The 21,079-nt window shown below is 39.3% G+C and overlaps 3 protein-coding genes across 4 annotated transcripts; all 3 read right to left on the bottom strand.

Annotated features, from left to right (window-relative positions):
• Positions 1–2,169: 2,169 nt before the first annotated feature.
• raver1 (ribonucleoprotein, PTB-binding 1) lies at positions 2,170–9,299 on the bottom strand. Of its 2 annotated transcripts, XM_072443125.1 has the most exons (15): positions 8,874–9,299; positions 8,027–8,093; positions 7,211–7,680; positions 6,333–6,524; positions 6,130–6,250; positions 5,958–6,058; positions 5,844–5,876; positions 5,520–5,601; positions 4,487–4,665; positions 4,328–4,403; positions 4,115–4,257; positions 3,976–4,041; positions 3,296–3,415; positions 2,730–2,792; positions 2,170–2,658 (listed from the first exon to the last, which is right to left on the bottom strand). In XM_072443125.1, the coding sequence occupies exons 1-15, from the start codon at positions 9,201–9,203 to the stop codon at positions 2,512–2,514; spliced, it is 2,190 nt and encodes a 729-aa protein (XP_072299226.1). In that variant the 5' UTR covers positions 9,204–9,299; the 3' UTR covers positions 2,170–2,511. The 2 variants fall into 2 exon arrangements, with proteins under 2 accessions (XP_072299226.1, XP_072299227.1); XM_072443126.1 differs by lacking the exon at positions 5,844–5,876 and having other exon boundaries at positions 2,171–2,658.
• A 484-nt stretch (positions 9,300–9,783) lies between these two features.
• tyk2 (tyrosine kinase 2) lies at positions 9,784–17,211 on the bottom strand. Its single transcript, XM_072443119.1, has 24 exons — positions 17,131–17,211; positions 16,310–16,506; positions 16,104–16,227; positions 15,896–16,028; positions 15,646–15,809; positions 15,178–15,553; positions 14,926–15,102; positions 14,077–14,234; positions 13,892–14,009; positions 13,623–13,806; positions 13,443–13,549; positions 12,981–13,133; positions 12,815–12,902; positions 12,567–12,688; positions 12,269–12,404; positions 11,884–12,035; positions 11,470–11,614; positions 11,301–11,392; positions 11,047–11,236; positions 10,855–10,973; positions 10,573–10,745; positions 10,299–10,416; positions 10,114–10,224; positions 9,784–10,035 (listed from the first exon to the last, which is right to left on the bottom strand). The coding sequence occupies exons 2-24, from the start codon at positions 16,488–16,490 to the stop codon at positions 9,898–9,900; spliced, it is 3,459 nt and encodes a 1,152-aa protein (XP_072299220.1). The 5' UTR covers positions 16,491–16,506; positions 17,131–17,211; the 3' UTR covers positions 9,784–9,897.
• Positions 17,212–17,972: 761 nt separating this feature from the next.
• Positions 17,973–20,981, bottom strand: LOC140358350 (hsp90 co-chaperone Cdc37). Its single transcript, XM_072443134.1, has 8 exons — positions 20,723–20,981; positions 19,636–19,917; positions 19,413–19,515; positions 19,227–19,342; positions 19,016–19,138; positions 18,668–18,850; positions 18,524–18,595; positions 17,973–18,284 (listed from the first exon to the last, which is right to left on the bottom strand). The coding sequence occupies exons 1-8, from the start codon at positions 20,828–20,830 to the stop codon at positions 18,147–18,149; spliced, it is 1,125 nt and encodes a 374-aa protein (XP_072299235.1). The 5' UTR covers positions 20,831–20,981; the 3' UTR covers positions 17,973–18,146.
• Between the last annotated feature and the right edge of the window lie 98 nt (positions 20,982–21,079).

The following is a 21,079-nucleotide window of genomic DNA, read 5'->3' on the forward strand; positions in this document are numbered from 1 at the left end:
CGCCACCTTCTTGTCTCCATAAAAGTACAAGCTTAATGCCATATTGTTGGACAGTCTACTCTAGAGGCAAAGCAGGTAAGCAGCTAAATCTCTTCTCAAAAGCAGTAGTAGTTAAATTACATGTCAGTGAACCATCAATGTCTTGAATAATAAAATGAAATATAATTGTCTTCATGGCAGTGACCTCTAACCTTTAGTCTGGCAGATTAGACTAATGAATCCAGTAAAACCACTGAGCATTGTTTCTCCACATCAGTATGCTGAGAGACAACAGTCTTCACTCTCGATCACACACTCAACAAAGCTTAGAGGGACACGTTTGTGTAGTAGGAATTGTCAGGGGTACTGTGTTGAGTAGGCAGGTTGTAGAGGTTATATGTTAAAATGCTGCACCTAAACCTGATTGTAATTGCTCCACAAAAGGAAAGACATAATGGAACAGACTGTATAAGCCAGGCATGTCCAAACTACGGCCCCGGGGCCAAATGCAGCCCTTAGAACATTTTTTGTTGGCCCTCCGGCTTCCTGCTAAGTTGGTCCAAACAACAAATAGTAGTACATTTTACTGTAAAATTGGGGAAAATTCAAGCAATTTGATGATATACCAACCTTATATTGATGTCTCATGTCTTATCAAAAGGTGTGGAAGCATCGAAACTATGTCAAATGCAAAATTTCATCCGGCAAGTTTGACATTGTCGGGTCGTTTGTGGCCCTCTGCTCTGTATGTTTCAAAATGCGGCCCTAGGTGAAAAAAATTTGGACGCCCCTGATATAAGTCTTTACTTTGACTTAGCCCTTCTAGATATAAGCATATGCATACGTTTGTCTATCAACCAGTTGTGCATCATGTGTACTTGAGTTTTTCTATTCATGATCATGACTTTTTCTTTAAAGTAAAGTACAGCATGCAAAGAGTTTCAGCTTGAAGTTACATTTACCAAACTACCAGCCTCTGGACATGTTTTCAATTAGTCTTAAACTGATTGCATTAAAAAAGGTACAAATATTTCACGAGTACAGTGTTTAAGTTGTACTTCAAAACCATGTGCATTATAGCAAATTATTCCTCCTCTAAACACTGACCCACACATAATGACCCATGGCTACACTACGGTGCAAGATGACATCTCAGTGTTAATTCCCAGAAGCAAAGCGATAAATAAAACAGTACAAACTTGTTGGTTGTTTAAATAACATTTACTTGCGCACACCGTCACACAAACGGAGACAACCCTGGTGGTACAGAGAGAGGATACACATCTCTTGGTCCATACACATCAGCAGTCTACTTTGGCACGCCCCACATCGCCCTCATAAAGAGCTTCAAAAAACAGCCAACACGCACACAAATGAGAAGCAAAATGAATCCCAAAACACCAGACCAGAGGCAGGTATGATTCAAGAAAATAGGGGGGAAAAAAAGCTCAAGACTCCAGCAACAGTCAAACTTACACAGCAAATAAGTATATACTGTAAATAGAAACTAATCACAAAAATACTGTTAACCGTAGCTGCATTTTCTAGCACGAGGAGGTAATGGGTTATCACAATCAAACTGTCAGTTAAAGTAAAAAGGAGGGGGAAAGACCATAATGCAACTGGCTGATTATGAGCCAGTAGCTTCCATACAGACAATTATAGGAAAGTATCCATCAATTTAGCTGCCATTTACTCACCCCAGTTTTGTTGACACTGTAGGCAGATAAAAAGACACACACAAACCCTTCTTAATCCTACCCAAGGCTTTGTGTCCCAACATTCAAAATGTGATCAAGAACACAGAAAATTGAACTTTAGGAAAACATAAGGGTATATTGTTCAAGGTGACAGAGTGTGACCAGTGTATTTCTCACCAGTGTCTGACTTTAACATTAGGATGCTGTGATTTGACAAACGAAGTGAAAAATAAATTAGTCTTGAAATTACGACTTTATGTTTAAAAAAAAAAAACAGGGTTAGGGTTAGGATAAATAGCTTTCACTCTTGAGGATGGAAAGCTATGTTTTTTAACATCTAGAAAAGGAAACAAAAACCGTGGACGAAAGAAGACCCAAAAAGACACCTTCACACAAATTCACTTTTTACATAAGACAGACCGAAGGAAAACAGAACCTATTCTACTAAAGCGTGTGTGCTTTTGCCTTGTCATAGTCACATGATCACTTTAGTGAAGAGGCTGAAATTAAAGCAACCAGCAGCTGCTTTTGTAAAATGGCCCAAATATTGCTCTGAACATACGCAACACAAAAATAAAACAGGTTAAGAAAACACTTAATCCAGTTTACATTTTTTTTTCCAACTGTACATATTTTTCAACAGTAAATAAAAAATAAAAAGTAAAATCTTAAATAGCCAATACACTAAAAATCATATTTACAAAACAGAAAGATGTAGGACATAATGTGTCAAAGTAGCTACAGCCCAGACTCCACAGTGCCCTCTGCAGGTTACACAACAATCCTTTGACTGCCCACAGTTCATCATTGTAACCAGTGGGTTCTTAAGAGCTTAGAAAATCCGCTTGCGCTTCAGGTAGGAGTCAGCGTAGTGGCCTCCAAGTCCCTGGGAGTGCTGGCCCACGTAGCTACCCTCTGGGCTGGGCTCTGGAGATGGGATGAGCCGAGAGAACAAGCGCTTGTGGCTGCCGATGGGAGTCTGAGGTAAAATAAATGTTTAGTACTTAATCACAGATGGCTGCGTTCCAACATCTCAATGTCAGCAGTTACCTTAGGGACAACTCCCATACCCGGAGGGTAGTTACTTTGACTGTTCGGAGGCATCCCTACTGCCTATGGATGACAAAACATGTCCATTAATGTGAAATTTAGGTAAACTTGTGACCGTGCAATATTTAGCGTTTAATGGAACCTTGTGTAGACTGCATTCCTACAAGTTTAAAACATAAAAATAAAAAAAAGTGTACTACAGTCACAACTGAACCCATGTTGCCAGAGCATTAACCTGCAGACAGAGACACAGCAAAGTGTTTCTCAGGCTACACTAGCACTGAATGACTGAATGCTGCAGGTGTTGGGCTTAGGAGAGTTTTGATTTAAGTGTAGGAAATGGCAACCCGAATGAGACCAGTACAGCTCATTCCGCTTTGATTGGATAGTAGTCTTGAGAACAAAACACGAAATAACAAACAAACCGTGTCCAATGTTTAGGTAATAAAATGTTCGCAGAAAGCTATATTTGATTTGACAGAGTGGACAAGTTTATAAAAGTTGAATCAAAATCTTACATATAAAGTTCCTTTTACACTAAAGTTTAAATACGCTTTGAGACTCACCCTGTTCAAATGTGGAAGGCCACAAATGTTGGCAGCATCAGACCCTGAGCTGAAGTAAGTCTGTGGAGGGTTGTGTGGGTAACCGAAGTGGGGAAATCTTTCATTATTGTGTTGTAGAACCTGCAAAACACAAGCAGGAAGGTTAGATTCTTTAGGAATATTGGCCCAGTTCATGTTACCCAATGATCCCTCGTTTATCGCGGGGGTTACGTTCCAAGAAGAACCCGCGGGAGTTGAAATCCGCGAAGTAGAAACCTTTATTTTTTTTTACAGTTATTATACAATGAAATACTCATTGAAGCTCACGCGCGCCGCTCTCACCGACGTGTCCCGCAGCTCACACGCGCTCTCACTGCCCTCGCAAACTTCAATTTGGCAAGCGGTTTTACGTACGTGTACATATTAATCCATCACGTTATTGACACAGGTAGAGAAAACGCGGCGAGACTGTTTCGCCAATCAGAATGCAGAACACAATGCATGATGGAAAATCAGCGAGACCGCGAAAAGTGAACCGCGTTATAGCGAGGATCACTGTAATGAAAATAGTAAGATTCTAGCTCAATTCTCAGCAATTGTTTACAAACATTTTTTTTTAAATTAAACTAAACTTTTTTTTATTGTGGTATAAAAATCACATCCTCATAGTACACTTTCCAACAAGTGAGACCTGGCCTTACCTGTTGTCCAAATCCTAATGCCCCAGAATCAAGATTCTCTTGTTCATACAAATATGTCAGAGGATCCTAAGGGAGCAAAAACAATGAAATCATTTCATTTACATTATAAAAATGCTGGGGCAAAGACGAGAACACTTACAGCAAGTAAATGAGATAATTCAGGGTTATAAGGCTCCTGGTAATGAAGGTTGAAATTTGACTGCATATTCTGTTGAGCCGTCTGGTTGGATAGATTAGTTAATGTGGGCCTCTTTCTGTAGGGATGGGACCTGCCATTTCCCCCTAAAAAGCAGAAGCAGAAGATCAGACACTGAAAATATGTAAAGTGAAATACAATTGACACAATAAGCACCTGCAGGAAAAACAGTGTTCAGAAAAGAACCCTGGGAAAGGTGGGCATCGTTAGGAGGTTCACCAAGTAAAGAGGTCTGAAAAGGGAAACATACTCTGTTACAGGTTTTCAAACAGCAAAGAACATTAACAAAAACAAAAAACGTTGTTTCTCCCTTACAGCTTGTGGCGAGGAGCTGTCTGACCCCATCACAGCCGCAATCAGAGGCATGGACAGCCCCTGCAGAGTGGGAGAGGGGGTCTGAGGGAAAGAGCAAGCAGATGTAGGAGATTCCTGTTCCCTGGACAAGGCTCTACCCAGAGGCTTTAGGGCCAGGGGGTCTGTCTGTAGCCCCAGACCTGGAACAGTACCATAGATAAAATTAAAACTAAGAGCATCTACCAACAGAGGGGCTGCTTCCCAAATGATGTGTGTGAAGTGACAGATTAGCAAAAGACCATCTTTTCCCAAACTAGCAAAATGAACAATCAGCCATTTGAATCACGTTCAAGAAAATGACTACAGTCTGTTCAAGAGATATATATCAATTACAATTTACAGAAATGTGTCATTGTGCAGTAGTGTCTAAGCTGAATAAGTATTCAAGAGCACTGGACGAGTGTCACAGCTGGATGACACTGGAGCTACACAGCACACTCCACTAACACCGTGGTTAATCAAATGCCTATGACCAGCTGGACTACTCATTGAACTAAAATGCAGTCAAAGATAAATGCATTTTAAATATGCCATTCTGGATCAAATTTGTGTAAATTCTTAACATTTAATTTATAATTTTACTTCCTTGATTGAAATGATGACATCACACTAGGAAATGACCTAGCAACCACTGGGCCCAAACTCATAATGTCAAATAAAAATATATCAGTGCACTTTAATTTTGTTGACTTAATGTTTAGAGGGTCAAAAAAAAGTAGTAGTTTTATGTAAATGATGTACACTTGGAATGGTCACTAGTGCGAGGTCACTTCCTGTAATTTAACAGATTTTAACTTTTCTCCACAAACTGTTCCCGGATTGGTGTAGAACTAATTTGTATTTACAACAACAGGTATAAATACACCAAATGAAGTCAAAACGTGAAATCAATAAAAACCTGTTAGATGCACTTTTTAAGCTTCAAACAAGTGATTAAAGATCATGTGGCATTTGTGGTTTTAAAACGCAGAGCTGAATTAAGAGGATGCCAAACCTTGGGGCAGGTCTCCAAGCAGATGGACTCCCTGCTGGCCGGGCAAAGATGCAAGAGGATTCTCCCCGATGAGCCCCGGTGCCTGCAGCCAGAGCATAGGACAGAGGTCAGTCACTGGGGGGGGAAGACTTTAAAAAGCACTCAACCAACCGCTGCTGCCAATACTCAAATGCAATCATGCTGCAGCTGTTGGAGTAGTCTAACTGCATCACTCAGCAGCATTAATACCACACACACACGCACGCACGCCATGTTATGTTATACCGGTAGAATTAAAGCAAATTCACTGCACACATGGAGAACATAACCCCCATTATCACTCACAGTCCAAAGAAGAGGATTTCCCAGAAAGACTTGCTAATGTGGACAAGCAGATCATTTCAATAATTAAATAAAGTCTGAATTTGTGCCAGGCAAACATAGGGCTGACTGCGGTACCTGCTGGGCCTTGGCTTGGTTCTGTAGGAGCAGCTGTAGGAGGGCGACTGAGAGGGCAGGATTGGGGAGCAGAGGCATTGTCGGCGGGGCACCCAGGATCCCTGTAAAGACGCTCAACTTTAATTCAATGTTGACAACTCAATACTGTCACAAAATAGTGAACCACTCCAACCTTGTTTTTGTCCTTGTGGTAGTGGGTTGAGGAGCATTTTAAGCGCTGCAGGATTACTGAGGCCTGTGAGAATCTGCATGGCAGTGGGATCTGGAAGGAGGCCTTTACCTCGGTTCACAGCCTAAAGCGTCACATGGTCATATAGAACATAACTTAGCGTAAAAACATGATTCAAACTGATAAAAGCAGAAAGACTTAAATACCATTGTCTGCGCCGCAATCAAAGCTGCCAACATGCTTCTACCAGGAGGTCCAGGCGCACAGAATGACACCCGGATGTATGTGCCAGAGAGTAGCCTGCCATCCAACAAACGCTGGGCCTCCTCTGTCATCTCAGCAGTCGAGAACTCTAGAACCGCGAAACGTCGAAAGCTGCCATCTTGTCCCTGGGCCAACTATTACAAGACAAAAGTACAAGTGGCAATTATCATTTACCAAAAATATTTTAAACACTTAAAACGTTGAGAGGATGATAGCGAGACACCTAAAGCGAACACTATGGCAGCATTTTGTGGTTGTGTTGTGCTTTTCTCTGCTCCTCTCATTCCAGAACAGCCCTGTGGATCAGGTGGTCATTGCCATAGAAACCAACAATGTTCTTTGCTATTGAAATGAGAGCCCGTGTGGAAACAAGGATAAAGAAAAAAGGTAAAAATTAAAACAAAACGTACCGCTAAAAAGCAATTAAATTTTTTTTGTCAATAACAAATTGTCAAGATTAGATCGCAAATTATAGTTTAGGAGATGTTCTAACATTTGTGTTCAGTGACTTGGTTACAAGAATGCAGAGACTACGTTCATAAAAAAAAGGCTTATAGAACGAACACCAAAACATGTCCCGTTTATTATAGGCCAGTGTTTCTCAACTAGTACGTGACCCACAAGCTCCTTCTGGTGGTATGCGACTCAGTTATAGTGTATACTTAATTTACTGTGGCAATGGTGTAGTCCTACTAAAGACCTAGACAAATCCGGTTATAGAAGCGATTTAGATCTGTTAGTACTCAAAAAGCCACATCTAATTTTTGGGTGTACCTGATGTAAAAAGTTAAACCACTGCTTTAGAGTTTTATATATTTACCTGGCAAAAGACTGGCACAAGTGTGTCAGAGAGAGCATTGCGTAGGTCCTGTGCAGTCAACAGACTCTGGGGCAGGTGGTCCACACACAAACACTTTGAGTGCAGCAGTGGGTATGTGAGGGACCCCACCTCAGTCCAGTGAACATACAGCATGCGGGTGCCCAGCTGTTTCCCGAGGAGCTCTGACTTGGCTCTGGCAGCAGAATCCTTCTTCATGTATTCCACAAAGCCATAGCCTTTGGAGTGTCCGGTGGAGACGCTATATACCAGGAAGCAGCGCTCAAGGTTACCGAAGGGACGCACCAGCTCTTCAAACTGCTGCTGGGTGAAAGTACGGGGCAGATTTGCGATGCACAACAACGAGTCAGTGGGCTGCAGCTGGACAGAGATCTCCCGCTCGCGTAGGATATGCAGGTGGAACTCTTTAATGGCACTTTGGGCTTGTTCACCATTAAGTAGAGTCACAAAAGCTGCGATAAGCACAAATGACCATAAGCATAGGTTAGTATGGACTGCTGATAAAAGTCAAAGTGTAAAGAATACCAATTACAAAATGTTGCCGATTTAATAATTTGCTACAAATCTTTCATAAATTTGACCTTTTAAAAAGATAAGTCAAAAGGCAAAATGCATTAGGACACAACTAAGCAAACACTGCTATGTAGGAGCATTTACAGAGTTGCTTTGTCCTTTGGTGCCAGCAGCTATTGTTTGAAAGTCACTCAAATCCAAAGCTCATCTCCAGGCTCTGTGCTCTACAGCAATTTAAGCAAAATGTCAAGGAATCCAACAATGTGTGTGTTACAAAACACCAACCTGTGCCCTTGTACTTGTCAACAAAGCAGTATTTCAGGTCATAGTTGGCCAGCAGCTCATGGACCTCCTGCAGATACAATTAAACACAAGATCAAAAAAACAAACAAAAAAGGAACATCGCTGTGATTAATTTAAAGTGATGGCCATTTGACTTTTAGACATTATTTATGTATATGTATACATGTATATATATGAGGGTTAAGTGGATGAGATAACCCAGGACACCTGTGGGGGAAGGACCTGAATGAGTCTTTGTGGAGAAATTGTTCTGTGCTGCTTTTAGCCATTCACAAACGGAATGGTGATGCGGTCTAGCATTTTCTGAAATGTTTTGTCCACACGCCTTCCAGCTTTTGTTGTAACATGGCTCACATCTCGAACTGCACAGCTCGTCCTGAACAATGGCGTGGCCACAGCTCCCCACGAGTCAGGCACATTCCCAAAATGTGGCATCGGGAGCAAACTAAAGTTTACCGAACAATGTAACAAGTTTTGATACCAAAAATACCCTTTTTGATAGGCCATAAAATGATTTAAATTACTTAAAGTAAATGATTCAAACATTGCCTGAACCATGGCTTGAATTAAGGACACACACAAAATATAAGCCAGTAAAACATGCATCTTCTTTTATAACCCACCAAACTCCTAGAGTTATACATTAGTTATTTGTACCAATATTCAGATTAAAAAGGGAAAGTAGAGCACAGTTTAGATCCTTTTGAATTAAAACCCAAATATTTGGTAAACGTTACACCTGCAGCATGGCAGACAGGGGGCAGTAGCAGACATATGCTAATATTAGCCAGATTTATTCTAGCAACAAAAAAAAAAACTTAAAACTTACCTGGTTGCTAATGTCAGAGGGGAGATTTTTAATGATGATTTTCCTCCGGTTATAAAACTCCCGACGAGTTCTTTCTAAGCGGGACTCGACTTCCTCGGGGCTCAGAGATGTCAGGACCTCGTCGCTCCTGCGCTGACACTCGCGTCCCGCTGCGGCGTCCTCTTCTTTCGCCTCCGGCTCTGGATGGCGACTATCTACACCGGGCATCCACTTTTCACGCTCAGTCTGCGTATGGTCGTAGTTTTCCTTTTGGGGACGAGAGGCATATCTGAGCCCGGGGTCTGTAGTTTCTTCTTGGGGAGCGGTGCTCACAGACACAACGGCCGCCATGACTCGCTCGGTGGAAGTTTGTGTCCGAAGTGCAGGCGGATTTGAGCAGTTTAAACAATACACACGTGCCCACAGCGCCTCCCCTGATTGGACGAGAACAGGACGCGATCTCCAGGGCGACGACGTAAAAAACGGTGGAGGTGGGGTTAAAGTCCCGCCTGACCAATGACAGAGCGGCCACAGATGCCAGCGGCACCCACGGGTGCCACAGGGGTCAGAAACGCATTTAAATGTGAATGATTTCAGTGTTTTGAACCCTCCGCTATTTTTCACGCGTCAGCGACATGTGAAGGCAACTCAGAAGTTATCATTTCAAACATAGCGACACAAATGTTAACAGTAACTTGTAATAATTATGACAATGACATCATTTTGTTTTGCTTTTTATTACAGTATTTAATATCAAAGTATATTCAAACAGTAAGAAAATTATACAAGGACATTTCATTAATTTATATTACAGTGTACCAAAATTGATATTTGTATTAACACGTTGACATAGATATGGAGATAGACTATACAGCATAATGTTTAAAACTTTTAACACTAAGATATTGTTGATAGTAAGCTACATAAAAAATGCCATATTTATAGTGAAAGAAGTCGTTGACCTGGTAGCTTTGAACAAAATATCAGCATGTCATTTTATCTGTATATTCTCTTTTACCAAGACTGGAACACAGCCTGGCACAAATCAACAAATCTCTGAAAAGTTGCTATTGGATTGCCAGTCGTACGGTTTACCAATATCCTCAAATCTTTTAATAAGTGAACTGAATTCTGGCCGATCCAAGGGATTGGTGGACCAGCACTGATTCATTATGAGCTTCACCTGTAGACCATGAAAATGAGAACTTGCATCAATAACACAGCTATTGTATGATTGTTGATTTTCAATAGGCATTTTTACCTCATGTGGACAGTCTCTGGGACAAGGCAATCGCATTTGTCTCTCCAACATTTGTATGAGTAGCATCACAGTCAGCTGGGGATGGTCTGGTCCCTTCATTTCATTGAATTTCTTAAAAGCACAGACACAATTTAGAATTACAATGGATTTTATGGAGATTATAATGTCTATAGTAAAAGACATACACTGGGAGGACTTTCACGAGGGTCACAGAGAGTCAGTATTTCATATAATGTAACACCAAAGGACCAGATGTCAGAATTAAAAGAAAATATGCCCTCTTTCAAGCATTCAATTGCATACCTAGACAAAACAGAATAATTATTAGTATATCTTATATTTTTGTATACAATAATACATATTTAACAGTAATACTATTATCAATACATTTTGTTTATAAAGCAATTTTCAATTATTCAAGAATGTGTACAAAGTTTAAAAGCACTGATCATAACATACCAGTACACTGGACTGTCTCCATCCTCACGGACCCGGTAGTAGGCCTCCCCTTCAGGGATGTATTTTGACAAGCCAAAGTCTCCAATTTTTACTAAATTGTCATTTTCTACCAGGACATTACGGGCAGCAAGGTCTCGGTGAATGTAGCGCTCAGAATGTAAGTATGCCATACCCTTAATGTATAATTAAACAACATATTCTTCATTACTAAAAGGTCCCAAACATAAGTCAAAGTTTTTAAATCAGCAAGTAATAAGATAAGAGTCTGTAGTTTGTTCTTACCTCACAGATCTGCTGAGCAAAAAGAAGGCGTTTGGGCATACTGGGCTTACGTTCACGAACATACTTGATTAGACTTCCCATAGGAACATACTCCATCACTAGTTGTACCATTTGTCCTCCTATGTGAAACAGAAAAAAAAAATATGAAAACAACTTTGCTTTGGTATTTAGTCTCTTCAAACACAGATTTACCTAGTTCAGTGCAACATCCCTTGTACTTGACAATGTTGCTGTGACTGAGAGATTTCAGGGTTTCAATCTCCTTCATCCAGCCGACTGGTACGTGGCCGACATCTTCTTTCAAAGACTTTACTGCCACTAATTCTCCAGTCCCATCATTGGAAGGGTCATACAAGTACAGAGAAACCTTTCCAAAGTGGCCCTAGTGACAGAAAGATGTAAGTTTTACTTTTAAATGTCAAAAGTAAATCAACACAATCACATACCGCTCCCAGTTCCCTCATTTCTTTCAGGTAACGTTTGTGGTACACAGTTGGGTCCATCATGGGCATTGGGTCAGGCTGAATAATTTCAGAATCTGTCCACACAAGAATCAAATGATTAGTGTTTGGTTAAACCAACACCAGAATAAAGTAATGTAAACAATACACCCACCTCCAATTTTAGTGAGCTCTCTGAGCACAGTTCTGAAGCAGTGTCTCTCTGCAGGGTCATAGCTCAAACACATCCCGATGAATTTGGTCAGCACCTCTGAGGATGGTTGGGTTAAACTGCTTTTTTGTTGGTAAAATTGTTCTTTCTGTTTAAAGAATTTAGAATCTTAAAATCAATTGTATAATATCAGCAGATGTATCTGAACATTATGGTTTGGTAATGACACAATGTAACTGATAAAACCTTTTTTTACAATTGCGTTTTTATATAGCGTGCAAGTCTATATAAAATAAACCCTATTCCAGTTGCATTATTATATTATTCACAAATGATTGCATATTACTAAACCAAACTAGATTATTTAATCTCTGCCTATCCATGGGCCAACTGTTCATGTATAATGTGGGGGCAAACCTCCGACAATGTCCAGGAACTCATAGGGAGATGGCCATTATAGCAAATTTCAAGAATTGTGACTCCAAAGCTCCACTGGTCAGCGGCACTGCCAAAAATGGCCCCACTTTCAACGCATTCAGGGGCAATCCATGGGATGCGCTCCACACGCTCTACATCAGAAAATAAAAAAGAGAATGTAATTACATTCAGAAATGCATTTAGTTCACATTTTACACACAATTTGACATTTATAATGAGAGGAGGACTTTAAATGCAACAGGAAGTTAATTAAAAGGAAGTGGGTCGATTATAGCTTCCTGTTTAAAAAAAAAAAAAGAAAAAAAAAAGTGAAAAGTGAAAACAGATAAGAGACATCAATAGAGACAAAGTACATCATTCTAACCTTCTCTTGAAAGAACATTAAGGGCGATTCCAGGATCACTCAGCTTCACAAAAGGAGTGGTCCCATGCTCCAGCCCAGGACGTGCAACAAGAATATTCTTAGCACAAACATTCCCATGATTCAGTTGTTTGGTCTCCTATAATTTATTAGAAAAAAAAAAGCACAAACAGCACATTACCATTTATTTGCGAGATAAAAATTACCGGTACTACTTAGAAAACACATTTTGGAAAAAAATATTTATTTTTGCATCAATTTGTTTAATCATACAGAAATATATGATAACGTTTCAACTTACAAGATAACTGAGGGCAGTGGCAAGTTGTTTTGCAACAAGTAATTTCCACTGAGAGGAAACCTTTTCTTTGCGAAGGAAGACATCCAGGGGCCCAAACTCCACATATTCTTCAACTAGGATGTCTGTCAAGAGGCAAACTTGAAATCAGTACTAAAACCAATCGAGAGTCTAACCATGTTGTTAAATAAACAACATGAAGATACATTTATCAAAACAACAAACTACGTGGAAAGTGTTCCTAATCTTACTTTCAGATCCTTTGACGGATACACCGTGTACAAAGACCAAATGAATGTGGGATACTTGTCTCATAAGGCTTGCTGTCCCAAAAAATTCCTTTAAAAAAACAAGAACTCTATTACTCATATTACAGTTATATTATATCATTATTATGTTACAAGGTGTATAACTTACAAGTGCAATGTTTTTGTGCATTTCGTCGAGAATTTTAAGAACAACTTTGATTTCATTGCAGTCATTAAAGTCATTCTTTGCTTTAGCTTGTTTGGTCGGCACCAGAGAGCCAGAGTAGATGTTAGTTCTGGTTCCACGACCCAGATGTTTTTTCTATTGCATTAAGAAACAAGTCAATTACAAACTCTGATAACTCAACACAGCTTTTACAATTAATTACTTAAAAAGGTCCACTATGTAACATTCCAGTTGGAGGGCATGACACCTGCTTATCTCCATGGAGAAGTTCCTTTACTCGACAGTATGGCATTCAAATGATCAATCTAGCGTTTCTTTAATTACAGATATTAATTGCTAAATATCTTACCTCTATAGAAAGCAATAATCTCTATGGAGAAAAGCAAGTGGCAGACCCTCCACCAGAAAGTTTACATAGTCTTTAAGTATACATAATAAAAATACCTTCACAATTTCCTTGTCCTTGATTTGAATAAACCTCACTTCTGATAAGTTTGGGAACTGAGGGTCCTTTTCCGCTGGTTTCCTTGTAACCAGAAGATTGGATAACTCTGCAAAACAGAAATATGGATTTTAAGAACACATTTTAAAAACAATCTTAACTAATATATTTGAAAAACATACCTCGTGGCTTGGGTAAGCAGCATTTTTTTACAGTAAAAGTTTCGGATCCTGATTGAAGAATAAATGTTTTGAGGCTGTCCAAGAGCTCTTTCATACTGGGAAATTCTTTGTCCCAACCCTCAAGACAGAACCTTGACCCCTTGTGTTCAAGCCGAAACTGCTTGTGGGTTGGCGAAGATCCATTCTGGTAAAGACAATGCAAATAAAAACAAATGTAACCAAAAAACCTGATAAGACACCAGTGTTTAAAACGTCTTTTTATGACATGCCTCAGCTTTGCTCAGAACAGCTAGAATGAGGCGATGATAGTCGATAACACTCCAGCGCACAAGAAACACTCCTTCCTCCGCTACTTCTTTTTTGAGCTTCATTAGTACGAATTCATCCCTAGAATGACACCAGACATTACCAAAAATGGAGTTCTTCTTCTACACAAGTGTCTATATGAACTCACTGTATAGGTCCATGCAGTCCATTAGCCCAACTCAGCACTACTCTTGGGGGTGCCACTTCACAGCAGAGATAGTGGTGGGCGTCGGCAGTCAGTCGGTAGTACCCATCAAGCAGAGATACGAAGGACTGGGCCTCCTGGCTGGAGCTCATGTTCACCTTCTAAATAAGAAACAATAACAGCCTTAAAACTACTTGACTCAACCTTTCCCAAACATATAGAGAATGTCCCATTTTTTCATTGTGTTCAGGAAATTATATCACGTGAAATTGATATAAAATCAAGGGCATTTGTTGTAAAATATTTATCCCATTCTGCTTGAGAAAAATAAGTACATTCAATATGAGCCTGAACTGAATTTGATACAGCAATATATCAATATGGACTTCCTGGCTATACGTGTATCTATACAGAGATGCGTATGATGAGACTTTGTGTCTAACATACGGTCATAGAAATTGCCCTGTTATACACTTATTCTGGTAAACTATTGACTACTGCATTCAGGGTGAAATTAGGGCTGAAGATGATACTTTCCAATTCCAATTCCTTTTGGTTATCCTACAGAATCAAAACATAATTTTATCAAACTTTTAACGCCGGTTTTAAGCGACACCTATGTATCAGGACACATATCGTATCAAGCCTAACCTACAACTCAGGAAATTTAATTTAAAAGCTTTGCCTACCAAATTGCACAGCTTCTCCCCCTTTTACTACTTGTGGCAGTCATCCTTGCTGTAACCGTCACTTGGTAAACATAGGTTAAAACTGACTATTTACCTTAAAGCTTAATGCATCTCGGGAAATAATGCGTTGTGGTTTGTAAAGTGGTAAGAAAACGCTTCTCACCATGCAGCTGTTGTCCTCAGTACTAATGCGCACTTTATCTTCTGTGAGGATGATATGAGTGATTTCAGGGAAATCACAGAAAGTGGTCCATGTGTTGGAAGTGTCTCCATCGACTTCTCCGGAGTATTGTTTTGCTTTCCTCGTGTAATCCTTCCTGAAGTACGGGTTGGATTGAGCCTAAGAAAGATTTCACATTTCATGCAAATAAATACAGTAATGACTGTAAAATTATTGTCTGGACTTTTGGCATACCATTTGAGTGGACACCTTTCTCCACTGAATGCCCTTTAACCCACAGATCTTTATTTCATATTTGACTTGGGCGTTGTAGTTGTCTTTTGAAGCATTCTGATCATGATCTGAGTTGGGGTAAAGACTTTCCTGCCCATCATTGTGCAGGTCCAGGTGAGACACAGAGTAAGTTTCTGTGCCAAAGCGCGGAGCCAAGTGTTCAAGAGTTGAGATGTATTTGTATATTATTTCTTGCATTCCAAGTTTTCCTTTATCCACAGTCTGGTGTTGGAATCCCAGAACAAAGTCTGTAAATATTCGCTTCATTCTATATTTTGTCAGGAAGTTGTCTTTGGAAATTTCTTCGGCAAAAGATCTTGGAATGCAGTGATGGAAGCTACAAAAGAAAAAAAAAGTATGCTCGTTTTAAACCAAGTCAACTTTTACAACATATTGCTACACGTAATAAAGCCCAAGAATTGAAATTACCCCTTTTTTTCTGCAACGTCTTGTAATTTTTTGTTGGTCCGTATTGCGTAGTGAGAGAGGTGAAGTACAGCCATTCCCAAACTCTCATTTTTAAAGCGACTTAACTCTTCTTCAGACTGCAAGTCTTCTATTTGTATTACTTCATTCACAAATTCATGTTTTGCCTTTAAACAAGATCAAAAGTTGGCCATTATTAAAGATATTTAAAAAATTACAAATGTATGAGTAATTGTGTATAAAAGTATAAAACCTGTGCAAACAAGTACTCCAAGGAAGACATTTCAAACAGAGGGGAACATCCTTGGCCTGTCCCAGATTTGGGAGTGTAACGGGATACTTTTGGCTCATTCTCATTAAGACCATGCCAGTTATGAAAGTAAAACCTTATCACAAAGACAACAAAGAAATTATTAATGGTGAATTAATCTTCCGCACTTTATAAAATATTGTACACCAACCTCATCCGATAGTAAAGTACTAGTTGGGTGTTTTCCTCCAAAGTGAAAACATGATTTGGGCTATACCAACAACATGACTGTGGTTCATAGAGGGCATACAGCATGCAGCACAAAGGAGTTATCCCTACAAAAATAAATCAGCGCTTTAGGCCAACTGCGTTAGGCAATATGTCCTACTAGCATAGGCGGTTACATGGTTGTCTTACCAATTGCTTTTGCAGCTGAGATGCACAGCTCCTCTGCAGTGACCTTTCCAGATGTGTGGGACAGGTACTGCTCCCCTCCAGGGGTCCAGAACAGGTACACGTGCAGCCCTGGACCCTGAGGAGGCTCACTCACACCTGGAAAAGACCTCGAACGCTTCTTTGACAGTCTATTTCTTAACATTGTGAACTGACAATCCCTTCGAGAGAGAGAGAGCAGAGAGAAAAAGATAAGAGAATACAAACGTGCAATAAAAAATACTGTTAAAAAAAACAAAAATTAAACATAACCGACACAAATAGAGCAAAAAAAAAACAAAAAAAGATACGGCTACAAAGCTAGTATGTACAAGTGTAGCATCTGGACTGGAGTAAAAAGACATGTGAAGTGACTGTTATTACTGCACATGATGGTTACAACAGATATATAACCTACGTTACAACTACTGTATATTTATCATTATAGGCTTTGGTGTTTGGCAGTGGCATAAAGATTATAACCTGGATATTATCTCAAGTGTACCATGTATATAAATGTTTACATATGATTCAATAATTACTGTTTGGTGTAATAAAGAAAATGTTATCGATCTAACGTTACTTCCGGGAATTCACCATGTGCCGCCTTTGCAATATTTGATCTAAACTTGTCAGAGGAACATAACTTTATATGCCCCTACTATAACATGGTAATTAATACAAATCAACTCAACTATGGTAACGACTTTAACGGATCTATTTCGTCAGTAATGGATAAACTCTCTGCCAGTGCTTTTATCGTAATATTTGTAGTACAGCAAAAATAACAAGTTGGCAAGTCTTACCCATTTACTGCGGGACTTTCCGGTGTGACATGAAAATCAGCACGAACACGGTAAAAAGGAGATCGTTTTTCGTGAGCGTAATTCCCCTTCTCTTGACTTGTTGTCAACATGATCTGGGGGTTACTTCCCGAAAATAGTGTGACCACGCCCCCGACAGACTTACGCACGACGCACAAGTTGCCGTGCTCCAATAACGACGATCACTATATGGGCGTCCAATCAGAGACGATCACTATATGAGCGTTCGGTTTCTATCAAAATACCAAGGAAATTGCCCCATGTTTTTAGTCTTATCTTTTGATCAGCTGCTTTTACATGTTTTCATTTCAATGCCGGTACATTTACATTTGTCTTTATTGCTCAAACATTTGGAATCAGGACTATACAATGCAGTCATGTTAGCTTCAAGGCTCAACTTTTATTTTTTACGTTTAACACCTGCGAACAGCCCTTTCTGCAGTGCAAAACCCCCAATCATACAGCACTGCGTTGATTTGTGAAACTGTCACTCTTTAAAAGCAAATGCAACATTGGTAAGGAGTCTTAAATGCTTAAAATAACCCATGCATTGGCTGTCGTTACAGAGAAGTGTCCTTACGCTGTCGAAATATTGTAAGAAACACACAGGAGTGGACAATAAAATGAATTTGTTAAAGAGTTGATCAGAGATAACTGAAAAGAAACCCAATCATAGATGCGTTTCTCAAAAAGGAATGCAGCTCAATTGAATATTCTCTTTGTGAATAGGAAATAATACAAACACATAAAATACTGGCAGATGAAGCATACGTTTAGTCATATGCACTAAAAAGTGACAAAAGTAAAACAAAAAGAACCAGACCTTAACATTAGCGGCAGCTTAATTTCAAAACAAGAATATGGACTAAAAGGAGCAGTGCAGTAAATATGTACGCTCTAACTACATCCGTATTTAACTGTTGGACAAAATATGCATACATGTGGTCGAGGGTGGCACGGAGTACATTTGGATTACAATTACAAACAAGCACAATTGGTCACTCGTTCTTTGATTCTTCTTGTTCTGCTTTTACTTCCTCGTATGTGGCTTCCTCCTCCTTTTCCTCACCATCTGTTTTTGAATTCGGGACCCAAAGCCCTGAATCTATGCATTTTTTCATGTGAATCTTCGCCTCCTGTAAAAATGCCATATTTCTTTTAATTAGTTAAGCTACCTTTTCCCCTCATTGTGTAAAACAAGCAACATAACACCCACATTGTGTAGCATTTGTGTAATTGTAAACATGCAATAGCTACAAAATGGCTGATTAAACACAGGTAATAAATGGTGTTTTTTACTCCAGAATTTTACTGGATTAAAGCATTTTCAATAAGAAGAGTCTGTATTACTCTAGAGGTTTTACGTATAACTTACTGTTGGGTCCATTTTGCTTATTACTTCTTGCAACATCTGGATATCCTTCTCATCGAAGCATTTCTGCATTTCCTGTCAGTAAGAGCATGCCAAGTTTAATAACCTTGACAGATTAAAAAATGGGAATCTAAAAAGAAAACCTACAGCTGGAAGAGTCTCGTAAACGTCGACAGGGTCTAATCCACCTGGCCCCAAGCGTTTTTGTCGCTCTTCCTCTTCATACTCTTTCATGGCCTTTTCAATACGAATCTTTGCCCTTCCTCGAACACGCTCCTTAAACGACTCTAGCTCATCATTGAAAGCATCTTGGTATTGCTGGTCCGCTGTCTGAGGACAAGAACAAATGTCCAATGTTTATCATCTTATATTATTGATCATTTTCAAAGTCAAATTAAACTGCAACAAAGGGTGTAACAAATTTAAATAAAAACAGTCCCCCTCCATCCGATCTTGGGAAATTTGAAATATACATAAAGTGTAAAAACAAAATACCTTAATTTTTGCAAAGAACTGTCGGAAGCAACCACGAGGATCCACCTTAAGACTCTTGGCCAATTCTAAAATGAACTGCATTACAATGGTCTGATGAGCCACTTGCTCCATTAGGGCATGTTTCTAAAAAAACAGAATTAATTAATATTCTTTCTAAAAAGTACAAATATAGTTCAAAACAAAGCCCATGATATTGTTATACAATGTTCACCTCCTCAACTTCAAGGTCAATGCACATAATAACTAAGTAGTTTGCAGTTTCCTCACACACTAGATGCGAGTTATCAGACAGATACTTTTGGCTGTCATCCCAACGTCGCAACATGCCTATGAAAAATAAAGTATAATTTAGTTAATATTTACTGCTTTTAATCAAGGGCAAAATCATGAAACTTACCAAAATGCTTAATTTCCTTTTCATACTTCTCAACAAAGGTTTTATGCTTTTGCTCCTTCTCCTCTTCAGTTTCTTCCTTGTCAGGTTTGACATTTACAACGCTCTGGATGACATAAAGCAAAAAGACAGGACCATTTTTTTACAATTCACTTGTATGGTTAAATGATGTATACAATGAGCAAGTGTGCAACTAAGCATGCACTTTTTTAAAGTCTTAGCTCACCTTACTGAAACCATCTTTGCTGAGTGTATCAACATTCCAGGGCATTTTCTTCTCTTCTCGGTTAAAGTCATCTAGTTTTTTCTCCCAATCCCGCTCCTCTTTTTTAAGTTTCTTCTCCTCAGTCTGGACTTTGCTGAGCTCTGCTTTTGCATCATCTGATGTTGATATACTCATCTCCTTTAATTTCTTCTGTGTATCTGCAAGCTTGCGTCGACAATCACCGAGTCCTTTACTGAATTCTTCACCCTTCTTTTGAAATTCTTCCATCCGTTCAACACGTGCCTGTTTTAAACACGGAAATAACATTGAATACAAGTACATGTTTTCCATAAGACCACATTTATGTATTTTTTCCCCTCACAAAAAGGCTTTTAGGGTTGTTGTAACACGTTTGCACCTATTTCAATTCCAAGCTCTCTCTGTGCCTTACTACAATTGCTAAAACATGGTGATTTTGTGGTTATTATTTATGATCTTAACCTCACCAAGTCCATCACACCACAACAATGTGTGCCTCTTTTTCTACAATTTGAGTCACCCAAGTGCAGATATACAACTGAGGTGCATGAAAACCCCAAATACAGCAAGACATTTAAGCATTGCATTAAAAAGTGTTTTATTTGAACTTGGAATGTGAAATACATAAATGAAAAGTTATGATAAGCAAAACCATAAGTTACATTAAGCGATTGAATGGCATGTGAATCACTTTGACACCTACATTTTTAGTTGAGTGCATTAATATTTGTATGTCAAAGTGCTATAAGATAAGACTTAAACGATCAAACACCATAACTGGATAAGTGCTTTAAATAAGAGAGCTAATATCCGTTCTTCAGCTTTGAACAGGAAGTCAGTGGACAGGTTTTTATCCTTAAGCCGTTTTAAATAAATATTGCCGATTATTGAACACAATGAAAAATAATGATCTTTGCATGTTATAGTTTAATATAAAATACACGAGAACAAAAAAAACAAAAACATAATTTATATTAGCTAGCGTTAAAACTAGGAAGAAGCTACCTCCTCATGTTGACAAAACCCGCTGTACCGAGAATATACCCGCGTTAGCTCACAAAGCACTTGCCTGGTGTCTCCATCTGAACAAACTCGGGGTGTCGATGTTTGGGTGGATCTCGTCTTCATCGTCGGACACCTCGATGTGGTCCCACACGCTGTAATCTATTCTGGACATTGTAGTGCCAGTGCGATTCTCACGCCAAGCACAATATTAGCCTGGGGTTTACTAGACAAGTTTCTGCGGTAAACGCGGCTTACCAGAATCGTTAATCCGCAAAACTCGGAGAAGCAAAAGCACGATTTAAAAATTTGCCCTGTGGGTTGTTGTTTTTTTTTCCCCTGATGTTGCTGATATTGCACTGGAAACAACTTTGATGCAACCCAGCGAGCGTGAGCTTGAGCTAGCAGAAGAGCTACAGGGTTC

Source organism: Eucyclogobius newberryi, unplaced genomic scaffold (assembly GCF_026437365.1).
Source record: "Eucyclogobius newberryi isolate DKJ021-1_F unplaced genomic scaffold, fEucNew1.0.hap1 SCAF_13, whole genome shotgun sequence".
Taxonomy (NCBI): Eukaryota; Metazoa; Chordata; class Actinopteri; order Gobiiformes; family Gobiidae; genus Eucyclogobius; species Eucyclogobius newberryi.

Excerpts from the sequence above, each read along its gene's own strand:
- tyk2 (XM_072443119.1), bottom strand. The coding sequence starts at position 16,490 with ATGTTAAGAAATAGACTGTCAAAGAAGCGTTCGAGGTCTTTTCCAGGT. Across the intron at positions 13,550-13,622 it reads CTGCTTACCCAAGCCACGAG|AGTTATCCAATCTTCTGGTT; the intron begins GTATGTTTTTCA and ends TCTGTTTTGCAG. Across the intron at positions 12,405-12,566 it reads CCACTGCCCTCAGTTATCTT|GAGACCAAACAACTGAATCA; the intron begins GTAAGTTGAAAC and ends AATAAATTATAG.
- LOC140358350 (XM_072443134.1), bottom strand. The coding sequence starts at position 20,830 with ATGTCCAGAATAGATTACAGCGTGTGGGACCACATCGAGGTGTCCGAC. Across the intron at positions 19,918-20,722 it reads TGTTCAGATGGAGACACCAG|GCACGTGTTGAACGGATGGA; the intron begins GCAAGTGCTTTG and ends TGTTTAAAACAG. Across the intron at positions 18,285-18,523 it reads TAAGCAAAATGGACCCAACA|GAGGCGAAGATTCACATGAA; the intron begins GTAAGTTATACG and ends GCATTTTTACAG.
- raver1 (XM_072443125.1), bottom strand. The coding sequence starts at position 9,203 with ATGGCGGCCGTTGTGTCTGTGAGCACCGCTCCCCAAGAAGAAACTACA. Across the intron at positions 6,251-6,332 it reads TGATTGCGGCGCAGACAATG|GCTGTGAACCGAGGTAAAGG; the intron begins GTATTTAAGTCT and ends GTGACGCTTTAG. Across the intron at positions 5,877-5,957 it reads ACCAAGCCAAGGCCCAGCAG|CAAGTCTTTCTGGGAAATCC; the intron begins GTACCGCAGTCA and ends TGTCCACATTAG.